This window comes from Bos indicus x Bos taurus, chromosome 17 (assembly GCF_003369695.1).
Source record: "Bos indicus x Bos taurus breed Angus x Brahman F1 hybrid chromosome 17, Bos_hybrid_MaternalHap_v2.0, whole genome shotgun sequence".
NCBI lineage: Eukaryota > Metazoa > Chordata > Mammalia > Artiodactyla > Bovidae > Bos > Bos indicus x Bos taurus.
The window spans coordinates 2,495,320-2,507,829 of NC_040092.1; the positions used below are offsets into that span (position 1 = coordinate 2,495,320).

The 12,510-nt window shown below is 49.7% G+C and overlaps 1 protein-coding gene across 1 annotated transcript; it reads right to left on the minus strand.

Annotated features, from left to right (window-relative positions):
- Nucleotides 1–292: 292 nt before the first annotated feature.
- Nucleotides 293–10,113, minus strand: YWHAH (tyrosine 3-monooxygenase/tryptophan 5-monooxygenase activation protein eta). Its single transcript, XM_027566221.1, has 2 exons — nucleotides 9,810–10,113; nucleotides 293–1,737 (listed from the first exon to the last, which is right to left on the minus strand). The coding sequence occupies exons 1-2, from the start codon at nucleotides 9,894–9,896 to the stop codon at nucleotides 1,084–1,086; spliced, it is 741 nt and encodes a 246-aa protein (XP_027422022.1). The 5' UTR covers nucleotides 9,897–10,113; the 3' UTR covers nucleotides 293–1,083.
- Nucleotides 10,114–12,510: the final 2,397 nt, after the last annotated feature.

Consider the following 12,510-nt stretch of genomic DNA (forward strand, 5'->3'; position numbering starts at 1 on the left):
AGACCCACCTTCCAGAGGGGCTGTGCCTCAGAAGATGCACTAGGGTCTTCCGTTTAAAGGAACCAGCAACAGGAAAAGGGGACCAGAGAGGCCACATTAGCTGGGTTCAGAGAAAACTACTTAAAATTCATGAGTCTTATGTGTATGCCGCAAAACCTGTGATGGAATCAGGGGGCACAGACTCCCTATTCCAGAAATGCTTTGGAGTTTGGAGAGATCGAATCAGGGTTCAGAGCAGGGAGCTGCAACAGCTCTTCAAGAGTGAGAGAAATGAAGACCATACACATAGAGGTAATATCCCCAAAGCAGCATTTTTATTTACCCACTGAATTCCAAAACATTTAATTTAGGAGTCTGGCATTTCATAATCACCCATCTTGATTGACATGGGCTGACACACATGGCGCTGTCAGGATACACAAGGACGATAGCCAAAGAGTTACAAAAAATAAATCCATGATTCTTAAACAATTGCAACCAAAAAAAAAAGTTACAGGTATCAAAACTTTAGATGCATTGCATTGAAAAGAAGGTTTGTGCACGTCATAATTTAAAGAGGCGAACAAGGTGCTACTGAAACCTCACGTTAAAGTTAATTATTAAGCTGATGGAAAGGAGCAAGTGGTCTCTCGTCCCAGCTTCCCTTAATGGTTTTCCATTAGCTAAGAAAGAAGAGGGAGGGGTGAATTCACTTTTGCATGCACAGATGTACTGCTTTAACAAAACACTAGCAGCTGGTTTGAAGTGGACCATTTAAATACCAACTGTAGCCTGTGTGGCTAATTCTCCTCTCTAACTTTCTGAGGCTTTCGCCTGCAATTCACCTAGACAGGCAAGCAAACGACAATGCCTCCTTCAGAACGCACCTGTCTGCACGATCCAAAAAGGGAGCTCCTGTGGGCTCAAAGCAACCGTCAGTCCAGCGATGCCCATGAATTAATTTATCTGGAACTGCTTCCCGGGGGCGGACAGCAGGTCTGAGTAGCTGTGCTGCCGTACAGATAGGTTGAGCACTGGATACTTAGTGAGTGTGGCGAGAGGGGACTGGTGGTGATGGGGCGGGGGCGGGGCGGGCCAAGGCGCTCAGTTGCCTTCTCCGGCTTCCTCGTCCTGCTGGTCGCTCGTCCAGAGGGTGAGGTTGTCTCGCAGCAGCTGCATGATGAGCGTGGAGTCCTTATAGGAATCCTCGTTTAGTGTGTCCAGCTCGGCTATGGCGTCGTCGAAGGCTTGTTTGGCTAGGAGGCAGGCCTGCTCAGGCGCATTCTGGATCTCGTAGTAGAACACGGAGAAGTTGAGGGCCAGGCCCAGCCGGATGGGGTGTGTGGGCTGCATGTGCTCCTTGCTAATCTCGAAGGCTTCCTTGTAGGCCGCCTCTGAGGCCTCCACCACACTGTTCTTCTTCTCGCCAGAAGCCACCTCGGCCAGGTAGCGGTAGTAGTCGCCCTTCATCTTCAGGTAGAAGACCTTGCTCTCGTACTGGAAGTCATTGCAGTTCTTGATGAGGAACTTGTCCAGCAGCGCCAGCACGTCGTTGCACACCGTCTCCAGCTCCTTCTCAATCTTCTCCCGGTAGGCCTTCACCTTCTCCAGCTTCTTCTCATTCCCATCAGCCATGGTCTTCTGCTCGATGCTGCTGATGACCCTCCAGGAAGACCGCCGGGCACCAACCACGTTCTTGTAGGCCACGGAGAGGAGGTTTCGGTCTTCGTTGGAGAGAGGTTCATTGAGCTCAGTCACCTGCAACATCCCCAAAAGATAAACACTGAGACCCAAATTCGAAAACCTGGGAGAGAGATCTTCCCTTCAACCCCGTCAACAAGCCTCCTGAAAAACAGGATTATGTGGTACTTCCCTGGTGATCCCATTGTTAAGATTCCATGCTCCCAGTGCAGGGGGCATGGGTTTGATCCCTTGGTCAGGGAACTAAGATGCTACATGCCGCACACTATGGACAAAAAATATCCAAAATGAAACAGAATTAGAGAAGCCACACAAGAAAAACTAACTGGACAAGGACCCTATAGTCTCAAGGGAGACTACAGTCTAACAGAAGAGGCAGATACCAACTCAAATATATTAGCAGTAAGAACTTTGAGAGATTCATAATTCAGGCCTTGTGCCAAGTTCTTAAAAAGTGAAACAAGCAATTGTCTATCACCACTTCCCTCCTCAATAAATCCCAGACAAAATATAAACACCCTCCCTCTTCTAACTTTCCCCATTTCCCTATCCCCAGGACTCTTCCTCTTCTGCTACAAGACCTTAGCCGGGGATAGTCTTCTCTTCTGCCCAGTCCATCAACCCAACCACACTTCATTCTCCACAGCATCTTCAGCTGCAAGCCGCCCGACATTCCCCAGGAGGCTTGCCCACAAGCTGGGCTCCTCGGTACCATCACACAGATAGGAGTGGTGTCCACACAGGTCTGAAGTAATCCCCTATTCTCTACTCATCCACATCCCCAGGTCCCTCAAGACCTGGAACCCCACTGGTGTTCTCCAAAGACTGCCTTTAGACACTCACATACTCATTGCTTTACTGTAAGTATAAAAAGATTTTATGTTTTCCTGATAATTTGGCCTTTTATGGAAGCAACCCATATAAATCAAAATTCTATCTCAAATACTATGACAAATCTCAGAATGCCTGAATCCTTTAGAATGACACTTTTCTAGGACAATATTGCATAAAACAAAATGTGAGGCAAGAACAGAATTTGGAAAGCTCCTCAGATCTTCCAGTAAGCAAATCCCTACTAAGGCCACTTGATATTAAAGTGCAAGTGACATCCATAAGGAGTCACTATATAATATACTTCATCCTGTGACTAATAAAACTGCTTTTGTTGGGCTATTGCAAAGACACCTCAAGATACGTCCCCAGAGTATATCATTAAAATTGAGTGCATACCTGAAATATTTATATATCACACAGTGTTTGTATAAGAGGCAGTATCATTACTCAGAAAAATCCTAAGACATCTGGAGCATAGCCTGAACTAGTTGTGTGACCTTCAACAGAATACAACTTTTCTGGGCATCAAAAGTCAAATCAGTGAAGCCAGCCCAAACAACCTCCAAGGATTTCTTCAGCTCTAAAACCCTAGGACTGTTTCTCCTGAACAGTAACAGGTGCGGTGAAGGCCTGAGGCTGGTGCTGTACCATGGGGGTGCATCTGTGGGGCCCAGGAATCCACAGGTCTGATCCCTTCTCCATCCAGAATAAACCGCCAAAAAAGGCTACTGGGCAATATTTGTAATGACACCTTCACAAGAAACACTAGGGCCTAGGAGTGTCAGTGTTTATGTAACGATCACCTGGTCGCCTGCCAGTCTGAATGAATCACTATCGGCATCAGCTGAGTGTGACTAACAGCTAAACAAGCATTGTTCTCAGAACCCCAGCCAGGGCCTAACTAGGAAACAACTGCATATGTTTAAATATAGTGTTTTTTAATACTCCTGGATTACAACTTGGCTAACAAAAGCAAACTTTTGAGAGGAAGCTAGCTTTATTACTTGATCAGATAACTAAAGAAAATTGGGACTTTTCCCCAGATTGGAAAATTATAGACTGAGGTGAAATCCGATGGCCTGTTGTAAATCAAGATTTATAGCCAGTCTTGGCTGTTGATACTTACTGCAAATAACCTTTGCTAATGTTTGCTAGTGCGAATTCTCAACACTTCAACTTCCAAAATACAGGAGCCAGGATACTTAAAGACAAGTCTGGTCACCCGCTAAGAGGGGTAGATCCTGAGGGCAATGCGATGCAGGGCAGGAAAGTAGGAACTGCTTGTCCCAAGCAACCATCAGAGGAGCCTAGCGGGACAGCCACCTGTGGATTCGGCAGAGATGACTTCCTGCATCTCTAGGATCACAAGTTTCCAAACAGCTAATTAGGAACAGAAAGAGTAGACACGGAATTCTCGAGACAGGAGAGACCTAGACAAGGATTCTCAGCCTTCTTTCTCCTCTGATGTTGGTTCCAACACTCTCATGTCCATCACATGCCAGCTGTGCCCAGAGCAGCACCCCCCCTCCCCCGACACTAAGTCCCCACATGGCCACGCCAGCTTTGAGGGACTCCCCCCCCTCTGCTCACTGCCCCTCTGCCATCTGGTTCTCCTGCCCCACTCCCCACCCCAGGTAATCCTACTTAGATGCTTCCTGAAAACCTTAAGACTGTTGAAGCTTTCCCATTTGGGAAGGCTCTCCTCCCACCTCCTCTGATGACTGGCCTCCCTGCCAGTCATTCTGCTCATGTCTGTCCTCACCAGGGAGCCTCTGGCTGCACCAGCTCCCTTCACGCTTCTCTGCTCTGGACCACATGGCATTTCTGAAAGCATCCAATGACCTGGCTAGTTACGAGTTCATTTATCTTCTTGTGACACCATTGGCTTATTCAACAATCCCCAAGGGCCTCCTCCCACTAACTCAAAGGGCAATAAGCTATGTGTTTGTGAGTAAAAATAGACCTGCTGCCAAAAATAGCGCCTGAACTATTTGGGAAAACTTAAAAGTTCTCAATCTGGGAAACATCCAACCTCAAAAGTAACACTGAACAAACAAGTGAAAAAAAAAAAATCACCCTTGAGCTGCCAGACCACATGGCTCAAGCTGAGGTTTAGATACTCCTCCTCCCCAAGAAGCCTTCTCATCCTTCATGGCCACATACACTCCTACCACTCATTACAGCCACCCACACCCGCATGCTACCAACAAGCTTGCTTTTGATATAGAAGTTTACAACAGAAAAAAAAAAAAACCCTCAAGAACAATTACATAAACATAACTACATGATAGTCTTTAAGCCTCTTTGGCAGAACCCTATATAGATTTTTAAAAAAGAAAAGTGACCTTGAAGAATGAAAGGTTTTTTTTAGGCTGATTCTTTCCCAAGTTAATGCCCCTCAAAGTGAGGATTCTGCCTGGTGCCCCACTGGCAAGGCACCCATCATTGGTCTCCATTTGCCCTGACCTGGAAAGACCACCTTCTGTCCTCACCAGGCAGAAGCTGCAGGTCCTCCAAGGCCGGGAAGGGACCCGGCTTTGAGCTCACAGCAGGTGAGTTCAGCTAGTGACTATTCCCTCTAAGCTCACTATCGGTCAAAATAGCTACCCCTTGTATCATTAAGAAACCACTGTTGTCTTGCTCTGGGCTTTAAGTAGACATTTTCATGGGCCGTGACCGGCATTAAATACAACCCCATCCGAACAGGGTTACTGCACACTACTGCCCTGAGGCACCAGGTCTGAAATCTTCAGAAGCTGTGCGGATTCCAACCACAGAAGTGCCAAAACCCACCACTAAGGAGGGGACACCACTGCAGGGTGAGGAGCAGGAGGGGCAGTTTTGACTGGCTTCAACCTGGACACTTGGGAGAATCTGACCAACCTAAACACTGAAACTTAGGGGGTCTCTAGGATTGTAAAATATACTAAACACAATATGGAGAAACAATCTCTTAAAACTATAATTTAACATAGTCTTGCACTTCTCAAGTCAGAGCAGGAATTCAATTAATACTTTGCTTCCTAAGCTTAAAAAAAAAAAAAAAAAACTGGTCTTTAAGAGACCAAGCATAATCCAGTTATGTTCCCCTGCTGTAGCTAAGACCCATAAGAGGCAGATTCTGTTTTTAATTAAACTTGACATAAATGACTTCTACCTAATAGAGGGAATTATTTGTTCAGTAAGCCCACTTATGTGACTGGCTCGGAACTTAAGTGACCAATGATGACAATGGCTAAAGGACCAGAAAGTATACGAGACAGAAACTTGATCCCTCAGCCTCATGGGGCATCATCACTGGGTTAAAGGGAGAGCTCTAAACTTGAGAGCCGAAATCTTCACTTTACAGCTCGACCTTGAGGAAATTTCTCTCTTCAAATCTCGTTTGTAAAATGGAGTTAGTAACAGGATCCATCCAGAGTTGTTCTCAAGAGTAAATAACGTACACATGGAATCAAAGCTACCCTTTACTGAGTGCCTAGTAGGTGAAACGGTAAATTTAATAAACCTGATGAACTGTAACATGGAACACACACTTGGGGTATCACCCCCCCCGTCATTATTTCTGTAAAGTGTGACACTGAAGTCTTATCACTAGTGTTAAGTTCCAGACAAGGACGAGAAAATATATTTTTGTTTTCTTTAAAGGAAAGTTGGGGTTTTTGACAGCGGGAGCTCTTTTGGGGATAATTTAGCAACCCCAAATCCAGATGGGGACAGCTCATGTCAATGCAGCAAAGCTATGTAAACTGCTCACCAAGTGAATGTCTTTTAACTGAGAATATTGCAGGACTAATGCAGAGCCCTCTTTCTTCCTCAGCCATTAAGACAAAGTGATACTTACATGGGCAACACAGCTTGATGGTTCACGCACATTTCAAATAGTAGTACCAATGTGGCTGTATGATGCCACACTGATCACAGTTCTGGTCCACCTCAAAATCATCCTGTTTCCATATCTGCAACATGGGTTAAGTCCCAGCCTAGGACACTCAGCGGGCTCTAACCTTTCAGAGAGCACTTCCTCACTCCCTACTTCCTGAGATCTTACAGCTACGGCACTGGGCTGGGCCTCAAAAGCTGCAGCTTTGTTGCCTGCACTTAAGATTTCTACAGATAGCCTTCAAGTCCTTCAGGTGTATTTCTCTACATCCTTTGTCAATGACTGTGCAACAATATTAGAACACACCACGCCATGCCAAATAATTTTGACATTTTATAACTTCATGATTGCCACCTCCGTTTCAGTATGACTAAGGGTAGTGACATGACTGAATGATGTCTATCCATGAGTATTCACTAGAAATCTATCTGATCAATTACTCTTTCCTTAGATCACTTAGTTTTATGCATTAATATTTTTATCCCACATTATGGGTTTATCTTATAGTTTTCATGAGAAACTAGGCTCATTTTATGAGGTGATGAACTGTATAAGATCATTCCAAGCCTGGTCTGAAAAGGATTTGTGTTCCCGAATCTTTCACAACTTTTCTTTCCACTGTTTCACTCTATGTAAGCAGCTAGGTGTGAGATGAGCTGGAAGATACACCTTTACTTAACTTCAAAAACATTTCTTGCCTCTTCAAATTAGGGGATGAGACAGGGAACTGCAGCTCTCAACTGATGTGAACAAACACCTTTGTTTTCAACATGCGTGATTTTTTTTAGGCCTTACCGACATCCTCCTCCAGGTGACGCTGGTAGCATAAGGAACATCAGTCACTACAGGCAGGCAATATTATTAGGTATCATTTAGATGATAAAGGAAACAGAAAACAAGTTAGAAAAATGAAAGCTAAAAACTCATTTGACAGGAACACCAACATAACTAGTTTTGCCCTTCAGAGGACCAGGAGACAAGAGATGTGCGCTTCAAGGTCACAGAGTGGCTGCATCAGAGCATTCCCTCACTCAGGTGCCTTACAGCAGTCTACTTACCTGCCCTAAAGAGAACCCCCATAAACCCAGAGAGTTAACAGAATCCCAAATCCTCCCAAAACCTGTATTTCAGGCCTAGGATATTAGTGAAATAGGGACTAAGCCTTCTAAATAACATTAAAAATTTAACGTTCAAACATCAACTTAGGTAAAATGTGAGAAAGTTTTCCACTGACCTTGCTGAGTCCTTTCCAATAAATGTATCCATTAATTTAGATAAGAAAAAATTTTTCTTTAATAGAAGAAACAGGCATATTGACCAAAAAAGTTCTCGTTTTAGCAGGAGTTACCTTGAGGGACTGGTCTCACAATTCTGAGATGACTAGAGATTGGATTCAATTTTCAGGAGCCTATCCAACCCACCAATTATTTCTGATACCGATGTTATGTTTCCAATACACGTTTGCAAAATCCTACCTTAACGTCTCATAGAAAATCTGTGGACACAAGTAGGAGGCTACAGGAAAGCATTTTTCAAGCCTGCTTACAAAGAGCAGAAAACCAATTATTTTTTCTCTGCAAACTCTATTCCTTTCCTGTTACATCTCTGCACTCTCCCCTTACTTCTCATTTCAAATTTCCTGTTTCCCACAGCTCCACAACTGCCTTCTAGTCATTTTCCCATAATCTCAATCACTTTGTTTCCAGCTCCTTTTTTAGTCCCCAAAAGGCTTCCAAAACTGCAGTCTTCAGGTCCCACTGGCAGGACAGGGGAGGGCCTCACTAAAACGTCCAGAGAGCAGCCTCAACCTGCACAACCTCAGTGCCACTCAGTGACTAGGGAGAAGAGGCGCACTTTAGTGTGGCTTGCTGAGTGGACAGAAGTGGCTTTATCCCAAAGATTAAGCTCAGGACTCCTTGAGAAGAAATGCACTCATAGTCAATCTTATTTCTGTAAAATCTGCTAAATTATTAAATCTTCTTTTTTCTTATGAGACCCTCAGAATTACATAGACTTCAGGTTCCAAACCTACATCGTCCCTGGCGTGGATGAAAAGCTCCTTCTTATCTAGCCCATAACACCCTGCTTGGGCTCAACTGGAGATAAGCAATGAGTCAACAAATGGGCGGTGGTGATGGTAGTTTCCAGACACCTGGTTCAAGGTATGATGTGGAGGATATGGAAAAGATAATGCTTCAAATACCCTCCTTATCTGGATAATCCTAAATTTGGACCCCAACAACAGAGTTTGTATTAATAACAAAAGCCTTAAAAGGAGCTTTTCACATGACTCTGAAATTTTAGAGAGCCACTGTATTTGAGGATTTTTCAGTACCAAATCTTCTCCCAAGCCAGGAAAAAAGGGCAAAGGAGCTAAATAACCCAGGACAGTCATTCTTGACCTTAAACCCACTGGCACTTGCCTTGAGGGATGGGTCAAGGGCAGCTCTGAGTCCCACCCCCCGAGTATCTGAGTCTGCAGGTCTAGGGTGGGGCCCCAGAGGATCCGCCCCCGTCTCAGGAGGTTGTGCGCTGGGTGAACAGGGCAGGTTGCCCACTGTGGCTCTAGCCCTGTGACCTTGACGCAGAGAGAAGTAATGTTCATTTAGAGAAGACATGAAATACTACGAGGAGACAGAGCAGTGAGGGGGTCGCTGGAACTCTAGGTCTCAGACACGCAGGTGGTGTCTAATCCAAGGCACTGGCCAGGGTGTGGCCGGCCACGATTCCTTCCCCGGAAACGGAGCTGCAGGCGGGTCTCCGAGGATCTCGAGCGGGCAAAGGCACATGGGTTCGGCTCGCCCAGGAGTCGCAACCCGTTTGGGGTTCCAGGCAGACGGGCATCCGACATGGGAGGGGGCCCCACGCCTTCGCCTGACTGCAGGGTAGGGGTCTCAGCACACAAAGCGGACCCCGGGCGTGGGAGGATGGAACTAGAGTGGTTCCGGCGAGCCGAACGAAAGCGCATCGGGATTACACCGACTTCGGGTCGTGGCAGCGGAAACCAGTGGAGACAGGGCGCCACTCACTAGGTGATTCTTTATTACAAGTTGGGGTGCATGGAGGAAAGCGAGAGGGGGTGCCCCAGCCTGGCGGAACGGACCGGAGGAGGAATGCGGGTCCCCCACGTTCCCCCGGGAACCCTCCCCCATTCGGGGCTCCAAGATGGGATGCCGCGCCCCCCATCCGCCCGCGGGGTCCCCGCTGCGCCCCCTCCCTGGAGACCCCACCCCGCCCGGCCGCAAGAAATGGCGGGACGCGCGGCGGGCGCGGGAAGCGAGGGCTGCGGGCCGGCGGCCGCGCCCAGCCGGGCGGCGGGCTCGCCCCGGGCCCGAAGGGGCTGCCGCCGGGCCGCCCACCCCTCCCCTACGCCGGGCCCCCGGCCGACCGCCCGGGCTCCCGGCGCGCTCACCGCCTTCATGGCGGAGGCCATGTCGTCGTAGCGCTCCGCCTGCTCGGCCAGCCGCGCCCGCTGCAGCAGCTGCTCGCGGTCCCCCATGTCGCTGAGCCCGGCCTCGCTTCCCGCTCCGCTCGCTCGCCCGCGCGTCCTCTCCGGTCGCCGCGGAGGCCGCCGCCGCGCACGCGCACTGGCTTGCCGGCCGGCCGAGGCTGCAGGCAGCAAGCAGCGCCTCTCGCCCTCTCGCTGGCTCGCCCGGCGCTCTGTGGCTCGCGCCGCGGACGCCGCCGAGGGAGGACAGGCGGCCGCGCGGGGGGGGATGGGAGGACGGGAGGACGCCTGCGCAGTGGGAGCTGCCGGGCCGGGCGGCGCGGAGCGGCGCGAGTGGGAGGGGGGGAAGGGCGGCCCGGCCCTAACGGTCTATTTCAAGGTGACGTCACCTTCTATAAATAGCTGCGGCCACCGCCCCGCCCCAGAGTCGCGCAGGCGCCGTGCGAGTGCTGCATTTTACCGCCGCAGAGGTGGAGGTGCGAGAGGGGAGACCCGGGGTGGGGACTGCGGAGCCGGGCCGCGGGCCGCGGGCCGCGGTAACGGAGGCCTCGCAGGCCGCGCACTGTCACGGCCCCAGCCGGAAAGGCGGCTCGGAGTTCAGGATAGACGTCTGGCTTGAGGAGGGACCCAAAAGCAAATACACTTAGTGCTTGGGAGAGCCAGGAGGCCGCGTGCCCGAGGGGCGGGCGGACAGACTCGCGCCCGCCCAGCCTGGCGGTTGGGCTTCTGTGGACCACACCCTGCGCTTGGGTCCGCGCTGGCCGGGCGGGGTGGGGTCCGGTCTTGGGGACAGCCCCACGCACATTCACTCACGGGGTCCCCGCCCTGGGAGGTGGCCTTATCCCTTCCACCACGGGAGGAGGGACTGAGAGGCCCCGCTGGAACGGGTAACACCACACACGTGCCAGGAGCTGGCCTGGTGGTATAGGCCGTTGCAGGCATATGCTGTTTAATGCTCACAACCCCACCCTCGTGGGCGCTGCTGGCTTCCCCATCTTTCAAAGCCAGAATAGTGACGTGCTGAAGGTTACACCGCCTGTAAGTTGTGGCACGATTCCCCCTGTGGGAAAGAGGAGAGTGGACCAGCTGTTCACTGAGCCCAGTCCTGGTGTTCCACGCTGAGGACCCCTGGTGCCAGGCCCTGGGGAAGGGAGGAAAATCCCAGTGACTGAAGCCTGGCCAGACTTAATAAAACATGCCAAGGGAGGTACAGGAAAAGGGAGGGGCCTTTTGCTCGCTGAGGATCTTATTGAGTGCCTACTGCATGCTCAGCACTGGGGAAAGGAGTAGCTACAGAGCAGGATATAGTGCCTGCCTCTGAGAATCAGAGACCTAAGTACTCAAGAGCAGGTGGGCCAGACGTTGAAGGAGGTGAGTCAGGGAAAAGGTCTTAGGGAGTGGGGTCCAGCAAGGGCGAGGGCTTGGCAGTGAGGAGAGAGTCCTGGCAGTGGGACCTGAGGTTGAATAGAACAAGATCATGGAGTGTTTTCAATGCCAGACTGAAGATCTGAGGCTTTACCCTTGGGTGATTGAGAAGTACCAGAGACATGGAAGAGAGATTTTGGGTCCAGATTCTTGCTCTGCAGGGTCAGATGCATTAGAATGGAGAGGAAGGGGACTTCCCTGGTGGTCCAATGGTTGGGACACCACACGCCCGTTGCAGGGGCCAGGGTTCCATCCCAGGTCAGAGAACTAGAGCCCCCGTGCCACAACTAAGACCTAGCGCAGCCGATACATACTTTTTAAAAGGTGGGAGGGCCTCCTGGTGGCTCAGTGGTAAGGAACCCATCTGCCAATGCAGGAAACATGGGTTCGCTCCCTGATCCTGGAAGATCCCACAGGCCATAGAGCCAACTAAGCCTGTGTGCCACCATTGAGCTTGTGATCTGGAGCCTGGGAATTGCAACTACTGAGCCCATGTGCCCTAGAGCCTGTGCTCCGAAACAAGAGAAGCCACTGCAATGGGAAGCCACACACTGCAACTGGAGAGTAGCCCCGCTCACCAAAACTGGAGAAAAGCCAGAGCAGCAGCGAAGACCCAAGGCAGTCAAAAATAAATTTTAAAAATTATTTGAAAAGAAGGGAGAGAGAGGGACGGTAGAGGGGTCCTTTTCTGGACCTGTCTACCACCTGTAGAACTAAAACTGTTTAAAGTACTGTAGAGTAGGAGAAATCCTGGAATGTCAGAGCTGGCAGGACCCTTAGATTCACCACTGTCTGACCCCTCATCCTGCATCAGGGGACATTGAAGTCTCGGGGAGGAGGGGTTGGCCCCAGTTTGCACAGCCAGCAGAGCCAGGGCCTCCACACTAGGTCTTCTACTCCTGGGCTGCCTTCTTCCTGCTGTGATGCTGCCGTGAGGACCCATGACACAGCATTTGAGTGTATGTCTGGAAGGAAGCCCCCACCCCAGGTTTCTCCATGGTTTGAAGAGCCACCTTTGCTAACTACAAATGGAATCAAGGTTAACAAACCAGGCTGATCTTTCCCCTAGTGAATATCTTTAAAATGTGTGATGAGTGACTGTTAATTGCTCAGTTGTGCCTGACTCTTTGTGACCCCATGGACTGTAGCTCCCTAGGCTCCTCTGTCCCTGGAATTCTCCAAGCAAGAGTAGTGGAGTGGTTTGCTATTCCCTTCTTCAGGGGATCTTCCCAACCCAGGG

Bases quoted from the DNA above. Each gene is read 5' to 3' on its own strand.
- YWHAH (XM_027566221.1), bottom strand. From the start codon at position 9,896: ATGGGGGACCGCGAGCAGCTGCTGCAGCGGGCGCGGCTGGCCGAGCAG. The intron at 1,738-9,809 runs GTGAGCGCGCCG...GGGATGTTGCAG, and splicing joins TGGCCTCCGCCATGAAGGCG to GTGACTGAGCTCAATGAACC.